The 27,330-nt window shown below is 59.5% G+C and overlaps 3 protein-coding genes and 1 long non-coding RNA gene across 10 annotated transcripts in view; 2 read left to right on the forward strand and 2 right to left on the reverse strand.

Moving 5' to 3' along the window:
- Nucleotides 1-27,330, reverse strand: part of PRKAR1B (protein kinase cAMP-dependent type I regulatory subunit beta) — a 482,327-nt gene that overhangs the window by 330,478 nt on the left and 124,519 nt on the right. The window lies entirely within an intron of this gene.
- Nucleotides 25-21,149, forward strand: GET4 (guided entry of tail-anchored proteins factor 4). Of its 5 annotated transcripts, none has more exons than XM_015133150.3 (9): nt 25-235; nt 9,810-9,888; nt 10,316-10,397; nt 11,263-11,412; nt 14,370-14,508; nt 15,613-15,753; nt 18,173-18,248; nt 18,333-18,405; nt 20,048-21,149. In XM_015133150.3, the coding sequence occupies exons 1-9, from the start codon at nt 81-83 to the stop codon at nt 20,134-20,136; spliced, it is 984 nt and encodes a 327-aa protein (XP_014988636.3). In that variant the 5' UTR covers nt 25-80; the 3' UTR covers nt 20,137-21,149. The 5 variants fall into 5 exon arrangements, with proteins under 5 accessions (XP_014988636.3, XP_077852056.1, XP_077852055.1 ...); XM_077995930.1 differs by lacking the exon at nt 25-235 and adding an exon at nt 346-1,490; XM_077995929.1 differs by lacking the exon at nt 25-235 and adding an exon at nt 1,516-6,572.
- LOC144339683 (uncharacterized) lies at nt 15,760-17,912 on the forward strand. 2 transcript variants are annotated; one of them, XR_013414998.1, is made up of 3 exons: nt 15,760-16,751; nt 16,786-16,994; nt 17,030-17,912. It is a non-coding gene; the product is annotated as an uncharacterized LOC144339683 (long non-coding RNA). The 2 variants fall into 2 exon arrangements; XR_013414997.1 differs by having other exon boundaries at nt 16,786-17,912.
- Nucleotides 22,594-27,330, reverse strand: part of ADAP1 (ArfGAP with dual PH domains 1) — a 60,112-nt gene continuing 55,375 nt past the window's right edge. Inside the window, exons 7-11 of one of the 2 annotated variants that reach the window (XM_001084174.5) lie at nt 25,341-25,424; nt 24,892-24,954; nt 24,125-24,196; nt 23,718-23,946; nt 22,594-23,635 (exon numbers count right to left, since the gene is read on the reverse strand). In XM_001084174.5, coding sequence (XP_001084174.2) covers nt 23,607-23,635; nt 23,718-23,946; nt 24,125-24,196; nt 24,892-24,954; nt 25,341-25,424 — 477 coding nt within the window. In that variant the 3' untranslated portion in view covers nt 22,594-23,606. The remainder of the gene's footprint in view (nt 23,636-23,717; nt 23,947-24,124; nt 24,197-24,891; nt 24,955-25,340; nt 25,425-27,330) is intronic. The other variant, XM_077995926.1, reaches the window with a different exon arrangement.

Here is a 27,330-nt window from a genome sequence, read left to right on the forward strand (position 1 = left end):
GGCGGCCGCCGGGACGGAAGCCGGGAGGCGCTGCCGACCGCGCCTGCGACAGCGTCAGCCCTGCGCGGAGCGCCGGCCCGATGGCGGCGGCGGCGGCGATGGCCGAGCAGGAGAACTCCCGGAACGGCGGCCGCAACCGCGGCGGCGTCCAGCGTGTGGAGGGCAAGCTGCGCGCCAGCGTCGAGAAGGGCGACTACTACGAGGCGCACCAGATGTACCGGACCCTGTTCTTCAGGTACCCGCGCCCGGCCCTCGCCGCGGCCCGGCGCCCGCCCCCGCCGCCTCCCATTGGCCGCGGCGCCTCGCCCCGCGCCCCCATTGGCCCGCGCCGGTGCCTGTCGCGGGGCCGAGTGAGCCAGGGGCCGCGGGTCGCCCGGCGGAGGGTCTGAGCCGCGCCTCCCGGGTTTGGCCCTGCCTGGCCCGGCGCCCCGGCCCCTCGGCCTCCGACTCACGCCTCGGGTTCCCTCCCCTCCGCCGCGTTCCTCCCTGGCCTTCCCCTACCCCTGGCTTCCACCTGTTCCCTCCTCCGCCCCCCTACGCCCCTCAGCCTTCCTCTCTCTCCTCGGCCGCCCCCACACTCGCACTTCGGTCTTTCTCCTCGGCCGCCCCCCCAAGCTTGGTTTCCCTCTCTCTCCCTGGCCTCCCCCTTCTTCTGTCTCTCTCTTCCCGGCCCCACCCCGCCCCTCGTCTCTCTCTCCTCGGCCTCTCCCTGCCCCCCGCCTCGCTCTCCCTGGCTTCCCACTGCTCCCTCCGTCTTCCTCTCTCTCCCCGGCCTCCCCCTGGCCCCACTCCTTTCTCTCCTCGGCCTCCCTCTGCCCCCCGCCTTTTTCCCTGGCATCCCCCGGCCCCCCCTTCTCTCTCTTCCTCCTGCCCCCAACCCCGGCTCGCTCTCTCCCCAGCCTCGTCCTTTTCGGCTTCCCTCTCCTAGCCTCCACCGCCGCTGGACCTCCCCCACCTCTCCCGTGGCCTTCCCCACTCCACTTCCTTCCCCCAGGCCTTCACCTGCTCCCCACCCCATATTTCCCTGTCCCAGACCTCCGTGCCCGGCCTCCCCCTCCGTGTTCTCTGGCTCCACCGCCCCTCCCCCATCTCCCTCCATCTCTCCCTTGGTCTCCACCTGTTCCCCTCCCCTTGGCCTTCCCAGGCCTTCACCTCTCCCTCCCCCCCTTTCTCAGGCCTCCCTGCCCGGCCTCCCCGTCCCCTTCCTCTGCCTCCACCTCTCTGGGCCTCCCCTTGCCTTCCCAACCTCTCCCCTGGCCTCCACCTGTTCCGCATTCCCCCACCTCCCTGCCTCCCTCCTCCTGGCCTTCAGGTTCTCCAGCCGGGCCCTACACCGAGCTCCACAGGAAGTCGCTGGCGTTCCTCTCACCGAGGGTCCAGGCTGAGGGTGAAACCGCTTCTCTGTTGACGCCGCCTGGCCTGCCGAACCGAGTCAGCCGCCTCTGGACCTAGGCGCGGTGACACCTGCGCGGCCCGGTGCAGCCTGGCGGGCGAGTGCGGGCAGAGCCGGCTGTGCTGGGTTAACTGCACGCCCCTCGGGACTGTGACCACTTGGAAGTTCCAGGCTGCTTCGGGCTTGGTTGATCTCTTCAGGACTGCTCTGTTACAATATTTCTGCTATCATATAGTTACTGCAAAAATGTTTCAGTTGTTCTGTGTGTGGCATTCTGTAAATTATGCATATCAGGTTATCTCTTACGGCTCAGGTCAGGGAACAGTTTGGCCGGTTACTGGAGGGATTGGGTCTGTTTTAAAGATAATTTCAGAGGATTTAGTCATTTCCGTGGGGTACCTTTTACTTCTAAACTGCCACAGGACAGTGGATGTTTTGATATTGTATTTAAGGGCAGTCTGGCTTTCATACAGTTTAGGCCTGGTTTTATTTGGTTTGGTATTCAGGGGTTTTTTGCTTTTAATAAACTTTTTTTTTTTTTTTTTTTTTTGAGACGGAATCTCGCTCTGTTCTCTCCCAGGCTGGAGTGCAGTGGTGCGATCTCGGCTCACTGCATCCTCCACCTCCTGAGTTCAAGCTATTCTCCTGCCTCAGCCTCCCGAGTAGGTGGAATTACAGGCGCGCGCCACCATGCTCAGCTAATTTTTGTATTTTTAGTAGAGACGGGATTTCACCATGTTGGCCAGGCAGAAACTCCTGACCTCGTGATCCTCGTGATCCGCCCGCCTCGGCCTCCCAAAGTGCTGGGATTACAGGCATGAGCCACCGCGCCCGGCCAGTAGACTTTGCTTTTTAGAGCAGTTTTTAGTTTGCAGCAAAATGGAGTGCAGTGTGTCCTGAATCCCCCCTTGGACAGCCTCCCGCCCCACGGACACCCCTCCAGAGGAGTCCTTCAGGGACCCATCTCCCACATCGGAGTTTGCGCTTGGTGTGCGCGGGGATGAGAAACCGCGTCAGAGCGTCACACAGCACAGCTCCATATCCTGAACATTCTCCGCTGGGCCTAGGTTTTAAATCCTTTCTCTCCATAGCAAGTCCACTTGTTGTCTGGAGAAGTCTAGAGGTGCCACTTTGGTTGTAGTTTGCTAGCTTATGTTTGAATTAAACACGGTCTGTGGTGCCTGGCCTGTGCCTGCGCCGGGCTGGCTGGAATGCAGCCTGGATAGGCGATTGGTCCGCACTCAGTGGGGCTGGGTGCTGGTGAGCCCAAGCGAAAGTGGGCTTACCAACCCCGGGCAGGGAGTAGATGTCATATCGCTGCTTACTCATTTATGCCAGGAAATGAGAAAACAGGAGTGTTTTTGTCAGTAGTTGTCAATCTTAGCTGACCCGAACGGGCTGGGATGAGACCCTGGCCTCTGTTTGAAGAGTGTTCACGTTGTTTGTACAGCCCGGGCTGAGGACAGTGGACGTGAGTCCCTGACTGTAGGCTTATGAGGAGACATCTTACATGACCTGAAGGACAGCCTTGTTTCCAGAATTTTCTATGAACCTCGACATACTATAAATGCACACCAGGCAGGCTACATTGCGTCTTATAGTTGTATTGTAGATGCTTTTCTTTTTTGAAAACTGAGCTGTTTAATTGGTTTAGAAAGAGATTCGCTTTCCTCCTTAGAAGAAACTACTAATTTTATCTCTGGCAGAAACAAGTCTTTGATGCATGACGCTTATAGCGATACGTTTTAATGCTGGTTGAATTTGTCACTGAACGTGTAGCAGCTCCCAGATGGCACGGGTTGTGATAGTGCCTTCAACCTGATTGTTCTTCAGGGATCAAGGCGAAGGTGTCAGTAGTTACTAAACCGTAGAACGCGAGCCTTCCAATGGGTAGAGGGGCCATAGAGCTGTGTGATGGGGAACTTTTATGTCGTTCAAGATTCACCCTGATGCCTGCCATGCCTAGAGATTTGTATATAAATATTTGCTGAATTTGCCAGGCAGTGGTGGCTCACGCCTGTAATCCCAACACACTGGGAGGCCGAGGCGGGTGGATCATCTGAGGTCAGGAGTTCAAGACCAGCCTGGCCAACATGGAGAAACCCTGTCTTTACTAAAAATACAGAATTAGCTGGGTGTGGTGGCGCCCGCCTGTAATCCCAGCTACTCGGGAGGCTGAGGCAGGAGAATCGCTTGAACCTGTGAGGCGGAGGTTGCGATTAGCCGAGATCGTGCCATTGCACACCAGCCTGGGTGACGAGAGAAATTCCGTCTCGATAAATAAATAAATATTTGCCCAATGATTAACCAGCAAAAGTGGATCTCCCCCAAAATAAACACAGTATTCCTTGTTTTGAGCCACTTCTACGGTGACTGGGGATTTGTCAGTTTTGGTTTTCAGTGATGAGTGCCTGGTCGAGGGAGTATTTTCACAGTGAAACCAGGGAGGTGATGAGTGTTCTGTGCCCTTAAGCTCTCTAGACTGGGAAGCCTTCTGGCCACGTGTGACATTGTGGGGTCACCTGGCAGGGGCATGGTGCGGCTTAGCTCAGAAAGCCTGGACACGCCACCTCTTACAGGGCCCGGGACACGTTACTGAACCTCTCAAACCTTGGCTTGGAGCCTTTCAAGCCAGGAATGAAGACTGAGTCAGCAGCGGCAGCTGTCACCTCACTGTCACCTGCTGAGACAGCATCCTTTTCTTTCCAGGGTAGAATTCCGTGTGGATTCCCAGCTCTGCTTCAGAGCACTCCATGGGTGGGTTACTTCCAGAGAAGTCACATTCCCCAAGTTACGGTCTTTGTTTTTTGAGACAAGAGTCTCACTCTGTTGCTCAGGTTGGAGAACAGTGGCGCGATCTCAGCTCACTGCAGCCTCTGCCTCTCAGGTTCAGGCAATGCTTGTGCCTCAGCCTCATGAGCAGCTGGGACTACAGGCGCCCGCCACCACGCCTGGCCAATTTTTGTATTTTTTGTAGAGATGGAGTTTCACCATGTTGGCCAGGCTGGTCTTGAACTCCTGATGTCAGGTGATCCGCCCGCCTCAGCCTCCCAAAGTGCTGAGATTATAGGTGGGAGCCATAGCACCCAGCCATTTTTTAAAATGCTTTTCTGCCCATAAATATATATAATTGCACGTTTACATTTAAATATTTATGAAAAACGTGTAATTTGGTGAGGTCTGACATGAGTGAACTATGACCAGTCAAGACATGGACTATATCACGGCTCTGTGGGGCTCTGCAACCAGGCCTCCTCGCCCCCACTCCCACCCCTCCGCACCCCTGGCACCCATGCATCTGCGGGCTGCACTTAGGTGTGGTGGCATTTCCTGGACTTTTATGTACGTGGAATCACAGCGTGCGCTTTCTGTCTAACCGCTTGAATTCACGCACCACAGTGACTGGGAGACTCCTCCGGGAGAGTCCTCAGTTCCTTTCATTGCTGAATGGTGTTCCCTGTGTGTCTCTGGCAGAATCATTTATCTCTTCAGCTGTCAGGTGAATCTGCCAAAAGACAGTGTTCGTTGACGTATTTTTAAATATTCTAATGTTTATTTAAGCCTCGGGTTTGTGTGCAGGCTTTGTTGATTTATTTTTAAATATTCTAATGTTTATTTTAGCCTCAGGTCTGTGTGCAGGCTTGTTATATAGGTAAACTCGTGACTGGGGTTTGTGGTACAGATTATTTCAGCACCGGGTATCAAGCATGGGTACCTGACAGTTTTGTTAAAATGATTTTTGAGTCTCTTCCTCTTCCCTCAGGCAGGCCCCGGTGTGTGTTGGCCCCTTTCTGTCCCTGTGTTCTCATCATTCAGCTTTCACTTCGAAGTGAGAACGTGTAGTATCCGGGATTCTGTTCCTGCGTTAGTTTGTGAAGGATAATGGCCTCCGGCTCCTTCCAAGTTCCTGCAAAGGGCATGATCTCGTTCCTTTTTATGGCTGCATAGTACTCTGTGGTGTATATGGACCACATTCTCTTTATCCATCTGCTACTCACAGGCCCCCAGCTTGATTCCACGTCTGTGCTGTTGTGAGTGGTGCTGCAGTGAGCATTTGAGTGCGTGCGTCTTTATGGCAGAACCATTTAGAGTTCTCGGGGTATATATGCAGTAGTGGGATTGCCGAGTCGAATGGTTAGTTCTGTTTTTAGTTCTTTGAAGAATTGCCATACTGCTTTCCAGGATGGTTCAGCTAATTTACACTCCCACCAGCAGGGTACAAGGGTTCCCAAGAGATACCTTTTTTTTTTTTTTTTTTTGGAGACAGAGTCTCGCACTGTCACCCAGGCTGGAGTGCAGTGGCACGATCTCGGCTCACTGCAAGCTCCGCCTCCCGGGTTCATGCCGTTCTCCTGCCTCAGCCTCCCGAGTAGCTGGGACTACAGGTGCCCGCCACCACGCCCGGCTAATTTTTTGTATTTTTCGTAGAGACGGGGTTTCATTGTGTTAGCTTGATGGTCTCGATCTCCTGACCTCGTGATCTGCCTGCCTCGGCCCCCCCAAAGTGCCGGGATTACAGGTGTGAGCCACTGCACCCATCCAAGAGATGCTGTTTTAACTCATAGCCACAGCAGTTTAAGGTGAAGGAGAGGAAGGAATTGGGAACCCAGCAGGTTTGGTATCGCTGGGTGTGCGCCCCACAGAAGTTGCGCAGCAGCTCCTGGTTTGCCTGGTTGTGCTAGAGAGAAACCGACCTGGTTCACCTGGTTATGCTAGAGAGAAGCCGACCTTGCCCCGTAGATGGCACTGGTTATGGTCATCACCTGATTTCTCCACGCTTTTCCCTGCTGGGTTGAGGAGTCGGCATCCAGGCCGAACGGATTATTAGTGCTCTTCGGAGCCACCATCCAGGCCTTGAGGGGCCTCAGCCTTGGCTGCAGTATTTGTAGATTCACTTTTAGAAACTTGATGTGGCTGAGACCGCAGCCTGGGAGGCAGTGACCTGCAGCAGCCGCCCACACAGTGGTGGGTCCGGCTCCTCCTGCCACATGGTTGCTCTTGCAATGTGTTTGCCTGATTTTTTTTATTGCGGCCTCTGAGCTTCTTTTGTTTCTTCAGTCATCTAAAGAGATTTTTTAAAGGAAAATGGTCCAGTGTGTGCGGTGCACGCTGTAGCCCAGGGACCAAGAGGAGCGTCGTGTGAAGGAGCTGTGCTTGGCGGCTCAGGTCCCTTCTCAGAGTGAGTGCTGGCAGAGCGGAGCGGCCTCACACTCCCTGCAGGAGCCCCGCATCTGGGCGCGGGTGGCTTCAGCTCGAGGCAGTCGGTGCAGGGGTCCTTGTGAGGTCTGTCTGGCTGCCTGTGCCCGGCACCTGCGTGCGTCTTGAGTATTTCCTCTTCATCCTCCATGTGTCCCTGGTGGCTGAATGCGTGAGCCAGCTTCCCTCTGCCGAGAGCGAAGGGCGGGATTCGCCCCAGGAGCTTGGTCTTCCTTCATTTGACACCAACAGTTTCTGCCACTAGTTATCATGCTTGCATTTCTGTGTTCTACTTTTTTTTTTTTTTTTGGTTGAGACGGAGTCTTGCTCTGTCGCCCAGGCTGGAGTGCAGTGGCCGGATCTCAGCTCACTGCAAGCTCCGCCTCCCGGGTTTATGTCATTCTCCTGCCTCAGCCTCCCAAGTAGCTGGGACTACAGGCACCCGCCACCTCGCCCGGCTAGTTTTTGTATTTTTTTAGTAGAGACGGGGTTTCACCGTGTTAGCCAGGATGGTCTCGATCTCCTGACCTCGTGATCCGCCCGTCTCGACCTCCCAAAGTGCTGGGATTACAGGCTTGAGCCACCGCGCCTGGCCCTGTGTTCTACTTTTTAACGTGTTTGTAAGAGAAGAGCAAAGTCAGCTAGATTGTTTGTCCAGACACTTTGCTCTGTGGATACAGATTCTTTGACCGGCAGAGAGCACCATCGCTCTCTGGCTCTCAGCGCCTCTGTCAGTAGGCAGAAGCCGTTTCCCTGTCTGGAAGGCATGTCTGGGTGTCCACACAGCACGGCCAACAGTGCGCAGCGTGCAGAGCCAGGCCGGGAGAAGGCCCAGCCTTGCCCAGCTGCCCCCTACTCTCCCTGGCCTCGGGCCTGAGAGGGTACCTGTCCCGGCTTAGTCACCCGGAAGCCAGAATCCTTCACAGCTTCCGGAATTCTCCAGTACAAGAGGAAGCCATCCATGTTCAGAGCTGCTTTAGACGGTTTGCCCGTCACTGGCATTCCTGGACCTGGAAACGGGCACCCCCAGCCAGGCCGGGGACCACTGTGTGCCCAGAATTCTCCTCCCGTTCTTTTTCCCCTCGCCTGGCTCACAGCTGCCCTGGGAAGAAGGGAGCCGGCCGCAAGGCGCAGTCCAAGCCGGGCCGGAGGCCGAGACCATCGGCAGTGCCCCCCACAGCAGGCTTCTCGTGCAGGAATATGGGTCACTGCCTTCCAAGGAGTCCTTTTTCTTCTTCTGGTTTTTAAGCTGCCACCACTTGCTTTACCTCCGATAGAAGCATCCAGAATGCTGTAGTATCGGCATAAGCAGAAGCCGGGGTGGTGCTTGCTCAGGGTCAGTGCATCGGTTCTGCCCATGGCCCTGCCGGTGGCAGTGTGAGGCCAGGTGTGTCTGGAAGCTTGTTTTCCCAGAGTGCCCTGTGCCAGGCGGCTCCTGGCCTCCTCTGAGTCAGTCACAGCCCTGCAGGACTGGAGCCAGGATGGCCGGTCACAGAGTCAATGGTCCTGTCGAGGCTCCTGCTGTGGTGTTGGGGTGGGTCTCCCTCCAGAACCTTCACTGTGCAGGGAGCGCAGCAAAACCTGAGGCCTGTCGGAGGCCTGTCGGAGGCCTGCGGGCTGACGGGGGGCGGGGCACTTTCTTTCTTGGGTACAGGCTTTTCCCTCCTGGTGCCCTGCCTCTGTGCAGCCCGACGGGTGGGAAGGCATGTGTGCCAGGCTAACAAGATGCCCTAGTCATGGCGAGGCTGTCTGTGTTTGGGATCCCCGGCTGTGGTGCCTTCTGAAGAGGAACCCTTTTCCTGTGGTTAACTGAGCAGCCAGCCCTTCACGTTCTCAGCTGGCCGTCCCATCCTGGCAACACCAAGCTCACATTCCGGCCTTCACCGGCATTGCTGTGTCTGTTTACCACCTGCACTGCAATTGTTTTTTGTTTGTTTTGGGGGGATGGCGCCTCGCTCTGTCATCCAGGCTGCAGTGCAGTGGTGCAATCGTGGCTCACTGCAGCCTCGGCTACCCAGGCTCAAGCAGTCCTCCCACCTCAGCCTCCTGAGTAGCTGGGGCCACAGGTGCATGCCACCATGCCCAGCCGATTTTTGTGTTTTTCGTAGAGACAGGATCTCACTATGTTGTCCAGGCCAGGCTCAAACTCATGGGCTCAAGCGATCCTCCCACCTCAGCCTCCCAAAGGGCTGACATTACAGGTGTGAGCCCCCGAGTCCGGTCTGCACTGCCGTTTACTTAATATTTTTCTTTAACTAGATTTATTTTTAAACAAGGCTTTGTCCAAGGACATTTGGCTTACAGACACAGAGCTGATTAACTGGTTATGTATTTTTTGATAAGGCAGTTAAGAAAAATGTGTAGCTGATGAAATAGCATGTGCTGGGCCCCACCACTGGGCCTGGGAGGTGCAGCGTGTCCCAGCAGAGGCTGCCTCCTGCCTGCCACGCCTGCTGTTCTCACAGGCAGGGGCTCTGCTGCTTAGAGCAGTGTGGCCATCTCGGCTTTTCTCCTCATCGTCTGTCGCACACTGGTCCCCACCACGCCTCTCGCCGCCCCTGCCTCTGTCCCTGTGTAGCCCGAGGAGCTCCAGCTTTCCCCGGCGACGGTGCTCTGGGAGTGGGGACATGATGCAACCGTGCACCCCAGACCCTTCCCTGTCCTGGGGGGAGGAGTGCGGCACGCAGAGGAGCAGAGGGCAGGGACACTGGCCCCGTAGGGGAAGAAGGTGCTGCTGTCACAGCCATTACTGTCCTTGGTGGGACCCCAGCCTGGAGTCCGCCATCCTTCGGCCCCTGCCTGTGGCCACTGAGCTCTCAAGTGGCCACGTGCACATCCCCTGCTCCTTCCCTGTCCACCTGCCTCGCCCAGTGGCCTTTCTGGTCCCAGCTGCTGAAACAGTGAGCTGCTCCAGGGTGAGGCTGCTTTCTGGCTCCTGGCATATTTGGACACAGATGGGCCCTTAGTAAGTGTCCAGAGGTGCCCCACACTGCCCTCGTGGTCAGCATGACGCCCAGGGCAGACCCTCTTCACACAGCACCTGGGCCTCAGGAGCTGTTGCCCTGTTCTTGGTGAAAAGCATCTGTGCGTAAGGGGAGCACCGCTTTTAGGATGCCACCCGTTCCTGGGCACCTTGTTTTTAGCTTCTGACCTGAAGATGAGCGGGGAGTGTGGTGGCGAGAGCGTGTGGGTGCGGCTCACGGTCTCCTCTCTGTGGCAGGTACATGTCCCAGAGCAAGCACGCGGAGGCCCGGGAGCTCATGTACTCGGGAGCCCTGCTGTTCTTCAGCCATGGCCAGGTACGCTGTCTTGTTCCTCCTGCATCCCTTCCTGCTCCCGGCAAACAAGTTGAGGTGGGAGTGACATGGGAGGGGCCTGACAGGCATATCTTGGGCTGCCCTTGGCCTTGGCCACTGGGGCTGTGGGTGGCGGAGGGGCCCAGAGTCCCTGGCTTGGCTGCTCCCCTCTCAGGGCTGAGACACTGCGCTGCGTTTGTGCACAGTGGGGCTGAGTGGGCATTTTGGTATAAACGGCCCTGTCCATTTTCATTTGATTCTTGGCCAGGAGATCTGTTTTTTGGCGGCATTGCCAAGGGACGTGGTGCTCAGAATAGACTCCTCAGCACTGGCCGCGCTCTGGCTTCTGCTGGAAACCCAGCCTTGTCTTTTCTGTCCTGAACAGGTCAGAGCTTTGTTCTTGATTTTTGTGTGTTTCTCTCTTTTGTAGCAAAACAGCGCAGCAGACTTGTCCATGCTTGTCCTGGAGTCCCTGGAGAAGGCAGAAGTGGAGGTGGCTGATGAGCTGCTGGGTGAGCATCCGGCCCTGCACCCCGGGACCCTGTGACGGTGGCCCCGGTGCGCCCCTCCCCGGGCCTGTGCGCTGTGTTTGGTGTCTGCGTTTGGGGGTCCGCCGTGTTTGGTGTCTGCGTTTGGGGGTCCGCCGTGTTTGGTGTCTGCGTTTGGGGGTCCGCCGTGTTTGGTGTCTGCGTTTGGGGGTCTGCCGTGTTTGGTGTCTGCGTTTGGGGGTCTTGTGCTCTGGGGTTCACCCTGCTGCAGAGGCAGTTCTCACCCGGTCCCGGTGAGCCAGGCCCCCTGGCTGGCCCTGGCCCGAGCACACTGCAGGCTGAGCAGCACCTGCTGTGACTCGTCGGCAGGGTATGATCGGGGCCCTGGCCTCTCCCCTGCTCTGATGGACAGTGGCCTCCCCGCCAGCTGGCAAGGTGGGCGCTGGTTCAGGGTGGGGCACCATTTTATCCAGGGATTTGACTTGTCGGCATGTCCTGTCGGGTGAGCGTGAGGTCAGCAAAGCCCTTCTGTGGGCGGCCTGGCTGCGAGTCCCACTCCTAGTCCCTGCTGCTCTGGGAGATGCCCCCGAGCCAGAGCCAGGTATCCAGAGCGGCCACAGGTGTTCCTGGACTCCAGACTCCCCACGGCACCTTCCCCAGCCCTTGCCTCGGCCAGGGTGTCTGTCCTTCCTCACTGTGCTCTGGGGCCCATGGTGCTGGCACCGCGGTGGGCAGGTCAGCAGGGTGGCCCATGGCTCACTCAGGGACACCCACCAGCTTCCTCTGCCTGTTAAGTAGTTGTGGATTGAAATCCACTTCCGTAAGGTGTGTGGTACAGAGAACCGGAGTTGCTGTGCGTTTCTCTGATGAGGGTGTGTGCTCTTTGCAGAAAATCTGGCTAAAGTGTTCAGTCTGATGGACCCCAACTCTCCTGAGCGCGTGGCCTTTGTGTCCAGAGCCCTGAAGTGGTCCAGTGGAGGCTCCGGGAAGCTGGGCCATCCCCGGCTGCACCAGCTGCTGGCCCTTACCCTGTGGAAAGGTAGGTGTGGGGCCAGGGTGGGCGTGGGCCCCTCTCTGCTCTCACGGTGTTGATATGCACTGTGCATTCCAGTCCATCAGGGTCACCCACTGGGGCAGGGGTGGGGTTTCACCCTGTGGTCATGTGGGTCGGTCCATGGAGGCCCGTGCACCATGCCAAGCCCCCGATCAGATCCACTGCCCCGAGAAGCTGCAAGACGGGGGGCAGGCGACCGCCTCTCCAGGCCTTCCCGTGGGATGTTCTGACCCTCAAGGAGGCAGCCGCACCCTCACAGGGCCTACACGTGCTGCTGCTCCTTTCTGGAACGTTCTTTCCAGTGCTGGGATGATGCCATGCCTTGTTTTTCTCCTTTACACTGACCTCATCTTCTGATGAAGCCTTTGCGGGGATTAATCACCCTGTGGTGGGGCTGATGAAGCCTCTGTGCGGGTTACTCACCCTGTGGTGGGGCTGATGGAGCCTCTGTGCGGGTTACTCACCCTGTGGTGGGGCTGATGGAGCCTCTGTGCGGGTTACTCACCCTGTGGTGGGCCTGATGGAGCCTCTGTGCGGGTTACTCACCCTGTGGTGGGGTCTGGCTGGCTGTGTTCTGCAGCTCTGAGGCGGGAGTGGTGCTGGGTAAATGTTGAGTGACTTGAATGAGGTGCTAATGGGGGTTTAGAAGTGTCCTCCCCAGGGCATTCCCTGGGAAATGGGGTGGCAGGTGGCCCCAGTACCGTGAGATGGTTTCCTTCCTGCTGTCGGGAGGCCTGCTCGGGTCTGCATGTGCCTGGGCTTGGCGGGTGAGGGGCAGCCCCGCATTGGAAGCTCTAGGAACTTGGATCTCGGCTGAAGGCCTTTGCTCCAGAGACCAGGGCTCTGAGCTTGAACAGCTCCTCCTAGACACAGCTGTGCTCCACCCGGCGCGGTGGCAGCTGCACGAGGGCCCATGTGCTCTGCACACGTCAGCAGCCCCGAAATGCACGCCCGTCCGACCTTGTCCCTGGTCATGCAGGTTCCGCCTGGGCTGTGACAGGAGGTTCAGCACCCTCAGGCACCTGGCAGGCCCTCCTGACCTTCTCCCCAAGCGACAGGAATGGGAAGGTTGCAGATCCGAGTAGAATTAGGAGGCTCTTCTCAGAGGAGCCTGGCAGAACCTGGCCCTGGATGTGTGCCGAGTGGCAGGGCACCCACAGGGAGATGAGCCAGTGCCCACCTCTCACCTCAGTTTCCCCGTGGTCGCCTCCTTCCTCAGAAGGGGCTGGCCCAGGCTGGTGCCTCCTTGGTCCCTGGAGCATACCTGCTGCCACCTTCCCTGGCCTCTGGCTACAGCAGGCCTCCTGTACTCCACCTGTCCCTGAGCCAGCACGCCTCCACACAGAACACGGCCGCAGATGACCCTCCTCTGCCCTGCATAGCGAGCTGCCGCCTGTGTGGGTCCCACTGCCAGGTTGGGGAGTCAGGAGCTGCCCCCACACCCTGCCTGGGAGCTGTCGCCCGTCTTTTGGATGAGTCAGGAACACCTACGTCAACACTGGGTGGCCGCCCTTGCCACACCTGCGCATAGGCCCTGTGGGGAGAGCCAGGCAGTGGGTGGCGTGGGACAGGTGATGCCCAGTGCCCAGGAGACCTGCATGGCAGTTCCTAAGACAGGCACAAGCGATCATGAGGGACGTACGTGTCTATCTCCCCACCCACCATGGGGTTAGGTCGAGGCAGTCCAGGGAGCGCGTGGGAGGGCTGTGCTCGTTGCATCTGCAGAGATTCTCTGAAGAGGGACCCTGGCTGCCTCCCACTGGGGTAGGCGCGGGCCCAGGTCCCCGACAGCATGACAGTGCTGTGAGACTTCGATGGACCTCACCCGGGGAGCCCAGGCCTGCTCCATGCCAAGGTGGCCACGCACGGCCTCTGCTGTCCTAAGCACAGGCCCCATACAGGACCTGAGGCTGGGGCTCCACGATACTTGGGCTATGTGCTTCCCTGGTGCTTCTCTCCTGGGGATGAAATCACACCCATAGGTAAAGGTTTGGGAATGTAGGGAGACAACAGGAGACAAAGCAAGGTGACAAGGACTCTGGCAGCCACAGAGGCAGCAGGAGGGCCCTGGAGGCTCCTGTTGGGCAACGCAGTTGGGAAAGGGCCCACTAGGTGGGAGAGGCAGGCGCCTGGTGAGTGCTGAGATCTGCACCACGGGAAGGGCTGTGCTCCCAAGGCATGCACGGGGCCTGGGAGCGGAGTGAGTGTGAGCGGGTGTTAGGACGGGGCCTGGGAGCGGAGTGAGTGTGAGCGGGTGTTAGGACGGGGCCTGGGAGCGGAGTGAGTGTGAGCGGGTGTTAGGACGGGGCCTGGGAGCGGAGTGAGTGTGAGCGGGTGTTAGGACGGGGCCTGGGAGCGGAGTGAGTGTGAGCGGGTGTTAGGACGGGGCCTGGGAGCGGAGTGAGTGTGAGCGGGTGTTAGGACGGGGCCTGGGAGCGGAGTGAGTGTGAGCGGGTGTTAGGACGGGGCCTGGGAGCGGAGTGTGCCTTTGAGATATCAAGGGTTGATCGTTGGGTCAGTGTGGTGAGTACATCAGGCTGGTTTTGACTGTTGATTACATGCTAGATGCACTGGCCTAGGCCCTGATTACATTGCTCCCTATAAGTTGCTTCTGGTAGGTGGGGAGGGTCCCATGTTAACACTCTGTAACTGATCATTACAACGCACGTTAATGTGATTGGATTAAGCAGCTCTGAGAGCTTGGAGGATGAAGGTGTTGCATGGCTGAGTGACTGTTCCCTGGTGATCTGTTTATTTGGTGCTGTGTGTGAGGTTTGGGCCGGCTCTGAGTCCCTATCGGGTACCTCTGCCTGTGGGCTCTGGCTGGGCTCTTCTCCAGGGCAGGCAGGTGGACTACAATTAACATAGAGTATCTTTCCACTTTTCCTGTTCTATATTATATTCATGAAATGCATTCAAATTTTTCTGTGTTTCCTTTGCAGAACAAAACTATTGTGAGTCGCGGTATCATTTTCTGCACTCGGCGGATGGGGAGGGCTGTGCCAACATGCTGGTGGAATACTCTACGTCCCGTGGCTTCCGCAGCGAGGTGGACATGTTCGTGGCCCAGGCCGTGCTACAGTAGGTGTTTGTGGCTCTTTGGGTCTTGGCTTCCATCGCTGCCTTGGCCGGGCGGCCTTAGAGCAGGTCCCCTTGTCCCCTGCCCGAGCCATGCTGCAGGATAAACTGAGTTCACTCTGGGCAGAATCCACAGCGCACTTGTCAGCCAGAGTCACCCGTGATTATTCATAAGTTTAACCAGTTTCAAGAAGTATCTTAGAAACTCCCCCTTTCCCGACGGGCACTGGAGCGCCCTCCACACTGCGCCTCTTGCCCGCTGCCGGGAGGCCCCGCGGCCTCTGCTCTCCTCAGGCCTGCCTCAGCCTCTGCCTTCCCGCAGTATCTGGAAAAGCGGAAATGCACACCCAGGTCATAGAATGGTGAGCATCTACCCCGCGGCCCCTCCCGCCAGCTCTCTGGGGCATCCTGCAGGCCGAGCTCCAGGCGCTCCTGCTCCAGGCGCTGGCCTCCGCTTCCTTTCTCATGAAAGCGTTATTTGTGTCCATCAGTTTCTTCCCACAGAACAATGTGGATTTCAAGGCGGGCGTTGGGGAGTTAACGTGGGATCTGGGGACAGACACCCTCTGACCTCGGTGGTGCGCACTGCAGAGCTCTGCCAGGAGCTGGCGTCCGTGACTTAGATGAAAAGCTGGGTCAAACCTGGAGCTCCCTGGCTCTGCACCGCACTGCGTACACGTTTTCTCTGGGCTGACAGTGGCTCTGCCCCTGGGACACTGAGCTCTCCCCGTGGGCCCTCCTCGAACAGGAGCCAGGGTCTGTGTGGCACCCGCCAGCTGCTGTGCCGTGACTGAGTGTTCTGGTGCGGGCAGCCTGAGGAGAGGAGAGCTTGCTCAGTGCATCGCATAGTTGAGTCTCAGGCTGGGGCCCAGCTCCAGAGCCTGGTGACCTTCCCAAGCTTCGTTCTCTTCACCTGTGAATTTCAGGCTTCCCCAGTATGCCCTGCACGTGAGGGGAGACACGTGTGAAGCACTGGGTTCCTCCGTGCCGGGGGCCGCGGGACCCATGGGCGCACGAGCTTGGGAAGGATGTGTCAGAGGCTGGCGCCTGTGCGGCCAGAAGCCATGTTCTCCAGCCCTTCCACCACCAGCATGTTCTCATTTCCAGGTTTCTCTGTTTAAAAAACAAAAGTAGCGCGTCGGTGGTCTTCACGACATACACCCAGAAGCACCCGTCCATCGAGGACGGGCCTCCATTTGTGGAGCCGCTGCTCAACTTCATCTGGTTCCTGCTGCTGGCTGTGGACGGGTGCGTCTTGGTGTCTTGGGGGTGGGGTGTGAATATGTGTGTTGTGTGTCGACGTGGCATGGGTAGCTGTGTGGGTGTGCGTGCAAGTGTAGCCATGGTGGGGGTAGCTGTGTGGGTATATGTATAGGGTATGAGTGTTGGGTGTAGACGTGGTATGGGTGTGTGTGCAGGGCTGTTGGGTGTAGACATGGTAGTGTGGGTAGCTGTGTGGGTGTATGTGCTGTAGTGTGGGTGTGTGCAGGTGAGTGTTGGGTGTAGACTTGTGGGTACAGGGGTGGGTGAGTGTAGACGTGATGGTGTGGGGGGTTGTGTGCAGGTGAGTTGGGTGTCGATATGGTGTGGGTAGCTGTGGGGGGTGTGTGTGCAGGTGCTGGGTGTCCATGTGGTGGTGTGGGTGTGTGTAGATGTGTGCAGGTGTGTTGTAGGTGTAGAGGGGGGAGTGTGTGTAGGTATGGGGTGTCTGGTGTGGGTAGTTGTGTTGGGGTACGTGCAAGTATGTGTGTTGGGTGTAGACATGGTGAGGGTGGGTGTGTGGTGTGTAGGTGTGTTGTCTGTAGACGTGTGGGTAGCTGCGTGGGGGCGTGCAGGTGTATTGGGTATAGACGTGGCAATATGGGTTGCTGTACGTGTGCAGGTATTGAGTGTAGACATGGCATGGGTAGCCATCTGGGTGTTTGTAGGTGTTAGGTGTGGGTGTGGCGGTATGCACAGGTGAGTGCTGGGTGTAGGCACGGTGTGTGCAGATGTGTTGGGTGTGTAGGCGTGTGTGCAGGTGAGTGCTGGGTGTAGGCACGGTGTGTGCAGATGTGTTGGGTGTGTAGGCGTGTGTGCAGGTGAGTGCTGGGTGTAGGCACAGTGTGTGCAGATGTGTTGGATGTGTAGGCGTGTGTGCAGGTGAGTGCTGGGTGTAGGCACAGTGGTGTGTGCAGGTGTGTGTTCGGTGCAGGCGCGGTGGTGTGTGCAGGTGAGTGGTGAGTGCAGGTATGTGTTCAGTGCAGGTGAGTGGTGAGTGCAAGTATGTGTTCAGTGCAGGTGAGTGGTGAGTGCAGGTATGTGTTCAGTGCAGGCGCGGTGGTGTGTGCAGGTGAGTGTTGGGAGTAGGTGCGGTGGTTTGTGCAGGTGAGTGGTGTTTACAGGTGTTTGGTGCAGGCATGGTGGTGTGTGCAGTTGTGTACGCAGGTGAGTTGGGTGTAGGCACGGTGGTGTGTGCAGGTGTGCAGTGTAGGCGTGGTGGTGTGCAGGTGAGTGGTGGGCGTAGGTGCGGTGGGGTGTGCAGGTGAGTGGTGGGCGTAGGTGCGGTGGGGTGTGTAGGTAAGTGTGCACAAATGAGTGTTGGGTGCAGGTGCATGTTTGGTGTAGGCGTGGTATGTGCAGGTTGTGTGTAGCCACGGTGGTGTGTGCAGGTGAGTGTTGAGTGTAGGTGTGTGTGCAGGTGAGTGGTGTGCGCAGGTGAGTGGTGTAGGTGTGACGTGTGCAGGTGAGTGATGCGCAGGTGAGTTGTGTGTAGGCACGGTGGTGTGTGCAGGTGTGTTGGGCCTAGGTGCGGTGGTGTGCACAGGTCAGTGCTGGGTGTAGGCGTGGTGGTGTATGTTTTAATGGTGTGTGCAGGTGAGTGGGGTATAGGCACGGTGTGTGTGGGTAAACTGGGCGTAAGTGCAGTGGTGTGTGCGGGTGTGCAGTGGAGGCACGGTGTGCAAGTGTGTGTTGGGTATAGGTACGGGGGTGTTAAGGTGAGTGGTGTGGGCAGGTGTGTGTAGGCGCAGTGGTGTGGGCAGGTGAGTGGTGTGTGCGGGTGAGTGCTGGGTGTAGGCTCGGTAGTGTGCGCAGGTGAGTGGCATAGGCGCAGTGTATGCAGGTGAGTGGTGTGTGCAAGTGAGTGTTGGGTGTAGGTGTGTATGCAGGTGTATGTTGGGTGTAGGTGCAGTGGTGTATATAGGCGTGGTGGTGTGTGCAGGTGACGTGTGTAGGCGCGGTGGTGTGTGCAGGTGTGTTGGGCATAGGTGCAGTGGTGTGTGCAGATGGGTGTAGGTGTGTGCAGGTGAGTGGTGTGCACAGGTGAGTGGTGTAGGTGTGACGTGTGCAGGTGTTGGGTTTAGGCACAGTAGTGTGTGCGGGTGTTGGGCCTAGGTGCGGTGGTGTGTACAGGTAAGTGTTGGGTGTAGGCTCAGTGTGTACAGGTGAGTGTTGGCTGTAGGCGTGGTGTGTGCGGGTGTGTGTTGGGTGTAGGTACAGTGGTGTGCAGGTGGGTGTAGGCGCGGTGGTGTGTGTGGGTGAGTGTTGGGTCTAGGTGTGGTGTGTGCAGGTGAGTGATGTAGGTGAGTGGTGTGTGCTGGTGAGTGCCAGGTGTAGGCGCGGTGGTGTGTGCAGGTGAGTGTGGTCCTGTTCTCACCTAGCACATCCCTGTGTCTCTGTGTCCCAGTGGGAAGCTAACGGTGTTCACTGTGCTATGTGAGCAGTACCAGCCATCCCTCCGGCGTGACCCGATGTACAACGAGGTGAGAGCTCAGGGCTGGGGAGGGAGGAGGGGACCCCAGGGCCTGGGTCTGCCGGCTCCTGAGCCTGCTGCCTCTGCCTTGCAGTACCTCGACCGCATAGGACAGCTGTTTTTTGGCGTCCCGCCCAAGCAGACGTCTTCCTACGGAGGCCTGCTCGGTAAGCTGGGGCGCCCTTGCCACGCCCACTGCAGCCCTGGGTCGGTGTGGGGTCATCATCTGCCCAGGCAGGGCCAGTGCGGTCCTTCATGTAGAAGTGATTTTCTGCTCTTTCAAATGTTTCTCAACTTTTTTTTGTTAGTAGGAAATTATATTTTAGAGTAGAGAATTCTAGCACGGTGCCTCCCAGCCCCGTCTCCACTCCAGAGCTCCCCATCCCCGAGGTTTCTCCCACTTCCTGGCAGGGGTCACGTCGCGTGGCCGGCTGTGTGCTCACCTGTTTATCTGTGCGCCATGCCAGGTGGCCTCTGTGAGCCTGGTGTGCCTGGACATTGCCGGCCATTATGCTGGGACAGGCAGTGCTGCTGTGGCTGTGGGGTCACGGCGGGGCAGGTGTCTGTGGGTGGTGTCCCATGCCACCGCGGGAGAGGCCCCTCACTGAGGCACCTGCCTTCCCAGTGTCATCTCTTTGGGTTTAGTGGGAGGTGTGAGGCGGTGACCTCTCTCCACAGCTGTCTGCCCTGGTGCAGCTGCATCGCGTGGCAGGCCCCGTCCTCCCGGGGTGCCCATCCACACACACTGGCCCTCACTGTGCCCCACGGCACAGGCTCCTCCACCCAACACCCGTGAGGAGCGCCCTGACACTTCTGCATGGCTGTTCTGTTGAAACCGCAGCCTGGGCTCCTGTTCCACAGAAGCGCCGTCGGGCATGTCCTGCGATTGGGGTGATATCGTGGATAAGAGAGGGTGACACCACCACGGCCATGTCTTTGTATTCGGAGAACACGGTGTAACGTCTCACTTGTTCGTTTCAGGAGACGTTTTGGACTTTGGTTTTGTATGTAGAGTAGTTGTTGATTGGGTAAAAATCGGATGACAGTGACTGCAGTTGGCCCCTGTGGGAGCAGCCGTTGAGGCTTTGGTGCATCCAGTTGATTCGGGTGTCACCACAGGGTGTGGCGCACGTGTGCTCCACGGTCGCGCTTCCCTTTGTTGAAAAGTGTCTTTCTGGCCGGGCGTGGTGGCTCTCGCCTGTGATCCCAGCACTTTGGGAGGCCGAGGTGGGCGGATCATCTGAGGTCGGGAGTACGAGACCAGCCTGACCAACATGGAGAAACCCCATCTCTACTGGAAATACAAAATTAGTCGATCGTGGTGGCGCATGCCTGTAATTCCAGCTACTAGGGAGACTGAGGCAGGAGAGTCGCTTGAACCTGGGAGGCGGAGGTTGCAGTGAGCCGAAATCACGCCATTGCACTCCAGCCTGGGTAACAAGAGCGAACTCTGTCTCAAAAAAAAAAAAGTTATTTCCGTGAGGTTGTGTTGGCTCTGTAGGGCCCTCCGTGGAGGGTGGTTCTTTAGGCCCCCATGCCTGCTCCCTGGTGCCGTTGGTGGACATGGAGCGCGGCTCTGTAGAGCCCCCGTGGCTGCTCCGTGGTTTCAGTATCTCTTTATGGCTATCGGCTCCCTGTCTTCCAGAGGGTCCTGTCCTGGGGTTCGTGGGTCGCAGACAGTAGCGTTGTGAGGCTTTTGCTGGTTGCGTGGGACACTGGGACACCTCACGAGACGTCTGTGGGAAGGAGGGGCTTGGGGGCCTGTGGGAGGCTGCCCGGGCCTGACTGCCACAGTGTCCTCCTTTCCAGGGAACCTTCTGAGCAGCCTCATGGGCTCCTCAGAGCAGGAGGAGGGAGAGGAGAGCCCCAGCGACGGCAGCCCGATCGAGCTGGACTGAAGCGGCCGGGCCACGTGGAGACACCACGGTCGACGACGGCTCGAGGGACGTTTCAGAGGCGAGTCCTGGGTGGCTCCTCGCCTGGGGGCTCCCGGCCCTGAGGCTGGCGGTGGCCGCGTGCCGGCGCGTGTCTGTTACTGTGCGGCGGCTTAGGGTGGCGCGGCTGTGGGTTGCTGTGCTGCTGGGGCCCGGGAGCGGGGCCTCGCCCCTGCTGGCCGCCGCGTCCCCCAAGATTGACCACAATAAAGCACAGGCCTTGCCGCGGCGTCACCCTCTCCCACTCCTTTGTTCTGGGTCCTTTCGGGAGGGCTGATGGGCAGCACAGGAGGCCCATCCTCAGCGGGGACTGGGCACATCATGCTCCTTGCCTGGCATCCAGCATAGCTGCGGTCACCAAAGCAGGCACTGGCCCTCGGACATGAGCGCCCAGCCGGGCCCATGTGGTCTGCAGATGCGAGCGGCTGTTTTTGAGCACGGGGCCACTCTGCGGTCACGGTGAACTGGTCCCCGTCGCAGACGGAGCGCACGTGCCCGCGCCATGTTCTCAGGCTCAGTGGAGGGACGCGTTCGGCAGGACGGTGCCCACGGGTACTTGCAGCTGTGTCCCATGTGGCATCCCGGAGCTGCACCCTGCCGGTCTCCGTCAGCGCCACGCTGCTGTGCTGGAAATGCCACTTTAAAAAGGGATACCACGGGACTCTGCCCATCTCTTTCATAATGCAATATTTATTTGTATTGGGTGATTGATTTTTTTGACCTGACATTTTAGGTTTTAACCAAATAACCGGTCCAGGAGTGAGCAGCTCCGTTCTCTGTCACAGATGCTATTCCAGATGTTACCAGAACAATGACAAAAGGGGAGACGCTCTATTTTTTCACAGTTAAAGGACAGTTGTAGATTGATACACAGTTGTGCATGGGAAGGGGAAACGCACAGCTTTATTTCCTGTAAAGTGGAATTTAAGGAAGGCTTGTGTGAACCGTTGCGCATAAATAAACCCTTTCTACCGGGCTGTGCGACGCTGGTCCTTTCTCGGGAGCCCACCCGTGGGTGTGGGGGCCTCTGCTCTCAGGGCTGTGCCTGGGAGCCCCCAGAGGCGGCGTGCCCTGTGGCCAGACTGCCCGTGCGTGGACGGAGCAGAGGGCTATCGGGAAGTCTCACATTCACTCGGCTGTGATTTTAGAAGTAAAGTTGTGTAATTTCATTGAAATTCATAAAAACCAAATCCACCAGGTCTGGGTGTCGCAGCCTCAAAGAGCAAAGCCCTTGGGCTGCCGGGGAGGCAGCCGTGCAGAGAGCCCGTACCCTGCCCTAGGTGCTGACAGGGCACCTGTCCCTGCCGTGTGGCACTTGCTGTGAATAGCGAGTGTGATCCGGAGTGACAGGATTATGTGTGCAGCGTCACTCCGGCTTACCGTGAGACGGCAGGAACAGCTGGCCAGAGCCCTGCAGGCGGCCCCCCTGTGGCCTGTGCTGAGCCTGCACCGCGGCGTCCGCCTCTCCTTGCCTCAGGACTTCGCGGTGGAGTCACGGTCCATCCGTATGCCTGCTGGGAATGCTGCGCGCGAGGGGAGGCCCTTCCCCACAGCTGTGTCCACACAGGGAGGGCTGGACAGCGAGCGACCCCTGCTGCAACCACCTTCTGTGCCTGTGCGTCTTGCCTGGTTTGAAAAATGCTTTCCCCCATTAAAAAGTTGCTCTGTGGTCTTTAAAACGTGACGGTCATCAGCGTCCTCAGCGCACACGTGGACACATGGGGACGTGCACTCACACAGCACGTGCCCACACTTCCACTCTGTGGGGAGGCTGTGGGCACTGCTGGTTGCCCCCGGGGGTGTGTCCAGCGCAGCCCAGGGCTCTCCCTGACCCAGGCCCAGTCCTCTCATTGCTGGGGTTTGGACCATGGCGCCTGGTGAGGCTGCGGGGCACTTGCCTGGGGTCTCAGCTCCAGGTGGGGGTATCTCACCCACATCCTCACCAGCACAGCCCCCTTGGGGACCCCTCTACCCTGCCCTGGGGCCCCAGCTCCTCATTGGAGAAGTGGGATTCAGCATGTTCTGTGTGAGGGTTGAGGGGCCCAGCATGGGAGCGCTGGCAGGTGCAGGCGCAGGCACAGGGGACCCCCCCCTACCCGGGATGCATCCCCCACACTCTCCTTCATGCTGAGCTGGGCTTGTCTTTCAGGCTGTGGGCTCTGCCCAGGAACTGCCTGGCAGGCCTCAGATGGAGGCAGCTGGGGAAGAGGTGCTGGGGAGCACCTCGGGTGGGGGCCAGCTTCCGTGCACAAGGAACATGGCGCTGTGACCAGCTCAGACACCGCGTCCTCCCTCCAAACCTCAGGGAGCAAAGGCCCTGTCAGGTCCCTGGGAGCAGACAAAGATTCTCCTGAAGCCAGGGGAGCAGGGCCATGTGTTCCCAGCCCAACCCCCTCCCCACTCCATCCTCAGACACACAGCTGGAACCATGCCAGAGCCGCACTTTATTCCAGGATGTGACACAGGGCAGTGGATGCCCGGCCTCGGGAACCCCCTCCCCCCATGAGGGCTTGTCCAGGGCTCCCCTGGAACACAGCTCAGCCAGGCAAGGCTGGGAGAGGGCTGGGCCCCCCAGGTGACCTGCAGACGCCCCCCCCCCACCTGGCACGCCCCATACAAGGGGAGCCCTGGAGCCCGGCCTGCCTTGACAGGTAGGAGATAGGTGAGAAATAAATACACGGCTGGGCCACCAGCAGCAAGTGCAACAGTGCCCGGGCCCCCCCAGGGCCACGTCTGCCTCTGGTGGCCTCACCGCGGCCCAGGCCATTATCCCCAAGGGTTCCACCACCACTATCAGCGAGCACCGTGCTGGGCACACAGAGGCCACATGTGGTGGGACAGCAGCCTGGTGACCCCTCTAGCCAGGGAACCAGGAGCACGGGCTGGGGCGACTCCCGCCCAGGGAGGACCTGTGCGGATAATCCACCCAAACACCCCTACAGCCCCCACGGCCCCGTGACACACAACAGGCGCTCAATAAATACTTGTGGAGGTGGGGAGAGGGCGGGGCGGCATGCGAGCAGGGCCCAGTCCCCAGCGGCCGGCAGCTGCCAACCATGCCAGCCCCAAACAGGGCTCTGCGCTGAGGCCTGGAAGTTCCCTCAGCCATGGTGGGCGGCTCCTGGGGGCCGTGTCTGAGCTCGGGAGCCAGACTGGGCCCCGGAGGAAAGGGGGGCCCTGGGTCAGGGAGGGGCAGGTTGACTGGGTGTGGTCAGCAGCAGCGTGACGGGGTCAGAGGTCAGGGCCGGGGCTGCCTGCCTTGAGGTTCCAGAGAAGCACAAGGCCCTAGAGGCTCAGGGCCTACCTGGCAGCGCCCGGGCTGCCCTGAGGAGCAGGTGGGGCCAGGTGGCATCAGGACGCTGCAGCCCCCCATCCACAGGTCCCCTCCGTCAGCCACAGTGAGTCCAGTGTCTGTGGGCCTCTGACCGCACTCGCTAGGGTTTATGCTTGAAGTGTGCCTCCACTGCAATGGAACAGGGTCCGTGCTGTCACGGCCGCAGGGAACTGGGAGCCCGTCCAGGCTGCTGGCCGCCCGCCCCCCTCACCTGCGTACTCCTGGGGCAGCATGGGCCTGTCCACCGCCTTCTGGAAGGCCGCCACCCACTCCCTCTGGTCGGACTCCGTCTCGCAGGCAAACAGAAACTTGCGGTCGGGCGTGACAATGGTGATGCCGTGCGGCCAGTGGTGGCCCTGGGTGGACGGCGGGAACCCGTGCAGCACCGTGTAGCCACTCTCCTTGCTGCCGATGAAAACTTCCCCTCGGGCGAAGGCGTCCTGTGGGTGGAGACCACACTAGAGGCGGGGCCATCTCCCTTCCGGCTTCACTCAGAGCCAGGGGAGGCCACAGGCCAGGACTCGGGAGGCCACCCACCCTCCTGGTCACACATCCAGTAGCCCCAGCCAGTGAGCTGCCCCCCTGTGCTGGCCGGGCCGGGCCACAGCTCTCCCTTACCAGGGGATCTTTAAAGTACATGAGCCTGCGGTCGTCCATGGTGAACCAGCGCTTCCGGAAGCCTTCTGTTTGCTGTGGGTCAGAGAGGGCCTGTGACTGGCAGGTCAGCCGAGGCAGGCCTGCATCCAGCCGGCAGCAGCACACCCCGGAGGGCAGGGTCCAGGCCAGCCCGGGTCAGTCACCTCCACTCATTCACATCTGCCACTGGCCATGCCACACGAGGCCTCTGCACACGCCCGTCCTCCCAGCCCGGGTCAGTCACCTCCACTCACTCACGCCTGCCGCTGGCCACGCCACACGAGGCCCCTGCACACGCCAACCCTCCAGCCTCCGCACAGCACCTCCCTCTTGCTCCTCCAGGTCCCCCAGCCCTCCCAGGGCCCCAGATGGGGGTTCAGGCCTCACTTATGAGCCCTCACACTTGCACTTCTGCTCCGGGACCACCAAGACTCCCGGGATTTCCCTTTCCCTCCCACATCATGCCTCAGGGAGTGGCAAGACGTGGGCCCCTGGCCGCGCGGGTACACAATCCTGTGGGTGAGGAAGCTGGTCGGACTGAGCAGGCAGGGAGGGTCTAACCAAAGCCTAGGACAGTGGCCCGGGTCTGCGGGGACCCTGACCAGGCAGAGATAGGGGCCGTGAGGACCCACCAGACACTGACCAGTTTAAAACACTGAGGCAGCAGCTGGGAAGGTCACTGCACTTCAGCCCGAGACCCACCATGACACACCCCAGGCCACCCCAGGCTGCACGGGCAGCACACGCACCTTGGGCCCCGTCTTTTCCATGTAGCCTTCCTTCAGGTAGTTCCTGGAGAGCTTCGGCACCAGCTGGGGCAGGACACACCGGGCGGGGGGCCTCAGAAGCCCAGCTCAGGCCGAGACCCTCCCTGGCTGTGCCCCTCCGTGCTCCCCTCACCCCGGGCCACCAGGGCAGGGTCCAGGCCTGGCACAGCCTCTGCAGGGTCCACGCCTCTGCCTCTGCTTGCCACCCCTTTCCCTCCCCCTTTCCCTCCCCCTTTCCCCTTTGGCTGAGCTTAAGTTCTAGAGTGAGGCAGGAGAACTGCAGGTACTTCAGGGTGAGCCCTTGGCCAGTCCCAGGCCCACCCTAGGGCTCAATGTCATCCCAGAGTCAGGGCAGGAGGGCTCCCTCCACCCCCCCACCCCCCCACCGCTGTCTGCCCTAGAGCTGAGCGCAGGGCCACCACTCAACTCACATCTGCGTCGCTGGCCCCCGGGAATGCCACCTGCAGGTAGTGGAAGCGGGCAGCTCGGAGTGCATTGAACCAGTCCACAATCTCCTAGGGGCAAAGGCAGGCACAGGCTTGGGCTCAGGAGGCTGCAGGGCTGGGGTCCCCACAGAGGGGCCGTTTCCCCCAGAGCCCAGCCCCTTCCTCCTCCCCGGCACCTCAGCTCCCAGCAGTCCTGTGCAGGCCTGGCCTCTATGCCCGCACTGAGGCCAGCGCTGCTACCCAGGGGCTGCCCCTCTGGGAGGGTGGGTACAGACTCCCCCAGTGAAGTCCTGAGAAGGGCTGAAAGGCCTAAAGGCTGGGCTGGGCTGAGCTAAGGGCTGGGCTGAGCTAAGGGCTGGGCTAAGGGCTGGGCTGGGCTGAGCTAAGGGCTAGGCTAAGGGCTGGGCTGGGCTGGGCTGGGCTGAACTAAGGGCTGAGCTAAGGGCTGGGCTGAGCTAAGGGCTAGGCTAAGGGCTGGGCTGAGCTAAGGGCTGAGCTAAGGGCTGGGCTAAGAGCTGGGCTGGGCTAAGAGCTGGGCTGGGCTAAGGGCTGGACTGGGCTAAGGGCTGGGCTGGGCTGAGCTAAGGGTTGGGCTGGGCTGAGCTGAGCTAAGGGCTGGGCTGGACAGCACAGGGCTGGACGGGGTCAGGGGCTGCCATCCAAGCTCACCCTGTGGCCCTGGCACTGCTGGGGCCTGGGCCAGCCTGCCTTCCTTTCAGATGGTGCTATTTTTATGAAGATCCTTATTTTGTAGCTCATGGAAGTCTTGGGGTGACGGGGGAAGGGAGGCTCATCTGTTTACGAACACTCTTGGAGCTGTGCCCCCTACCAAGAGTGCTGCGGCAGAGGGCAGAACTGCTGTCCAGGGAGCTGCCCTGGTCCTCTGGAGAGCGTGGAGTGGGCCAGCAGCCTAGAACAGAGGGCCCATGGCCCAGGCCTGGCACCCAGCCCCACGTCAGGTGCCCTTGGGGTCCGTCCAGACCTCAGCCTGGCTGTCCCCTGCCCCCAGACCCAGCGGCCCTCCTGGGGTCTGCCCAGACCCTTGGCCCCATGACCTTGTACCCTGAGCCCCGGGGCCCCTGTCCAGGCTATAGACTGGAGCTGCTGACCTCTGGAAAGGTGCCCATCTCCACTCTTGGCTCCACCCTCTCCTGGCCAGGAAGAACTAGGGAGCCCCATCCCTCTTCCCTTCTCTCATGTCCCCTTAGGCTTCTCCCCCAGCCCCTTTGGCCTTGAGTTTCGTCCCGCAGGCAAAGCCCCCAGCACTGGACCAATCCAGCCACAGCTTCTCCAGCTGACACCTGGTCCAGCACCAGCTGGAGGATGGTACAGCCCCAGTCTCCTCCTACAGCCGTGGGATTGCCCCAGTCTCCTCCTACAGCCGTGGGATTGCCCCAGTCTCCTCCTACAGCCGTGGGATTGCCCCAGTCTCCTCCTACAGCCGTGGGATTGCCCCAGTCTCCTCCTACAGCCGTGGGATTGCCCCAGTCTCCTCCTACAGCCGTGGGATTGCCCCAGTCTCCTCCTACAGCAGTGGGATTGCCCCAGTCTCCTCCTACAGCCGTGGGATTGCCCCAGTCTCCTCCTACAGCAGTGGGATTGCCCCACCCTCTTCCAGTGGCCCCACCCAACAAAGCCCCGCCCACCCCAAGACTGCCCCGCCCTCTTCCAGTGGCCCCACCCAGCAAAGCCCCACCCACCCCAAGACTGCCCCTCATAGGCCTCCCGCCCTGCTTTCTCCTGTGGCCCTTCCTCCTAGGCCACGCCCACCAGCCACACCCACACCACCCAACCAGCCTCCCCTCCTTCCCCCTCCCACCCCATTCCTCCGGCCCGCCCCATCCCATTTGGCCCCGCCCTCCCTCCGGCTAGAGGAAGCTGAACCTGTCCACACCGCGCTGCCCCAAAGGCCTTGGGAATTCACCACTCCAGGTCCCCCGGGAAATAGAGGGCGCTCTAAGCAGGAGAACTGGTT

The sequence above is a fragment of the Macaca mulatta genome, chromosome 3 (genome assembly GCF_049350105.2).
Source record: "Macaca mulatta isolate MMU2019108-1 chromosome 3, T2T-MMU8v2.0, whole genome shotgun sequence".
In the NCBI taxonomy this organism is placed as follows: domain Eukaryota; kingdom Metazoa; phylum Chordata; class Mammalia; order Primates; family Cercopithecidae; genus Macaca; species Macaca mulatta.

Excerpts from the sequence above, each read along its gene's own strand:
- GET4 (XM_015133150.3), top strand. The coding sequence starts at position 81 with ATGGCGGCGGCGGCGGCGATGGCCGAGCAGGAGAACTCCCGGAACGGC. Across the intron at positions 236-9,809 it reads TACCGGACCCTGTTCTTCAG|GTACATGTCCCAGAGCAAGC; the intron begins GTACCCGCGCCC and ends TCTCTGTGGCAG. Across the intron at positions 11,413-14,369 it reads GGCCCTTACCCTGTGGAAAG|AACAAAACTATTGTGAGTCG; the intron begins GTAGGTGTGGGG and ends TTTCCTTTGCAG.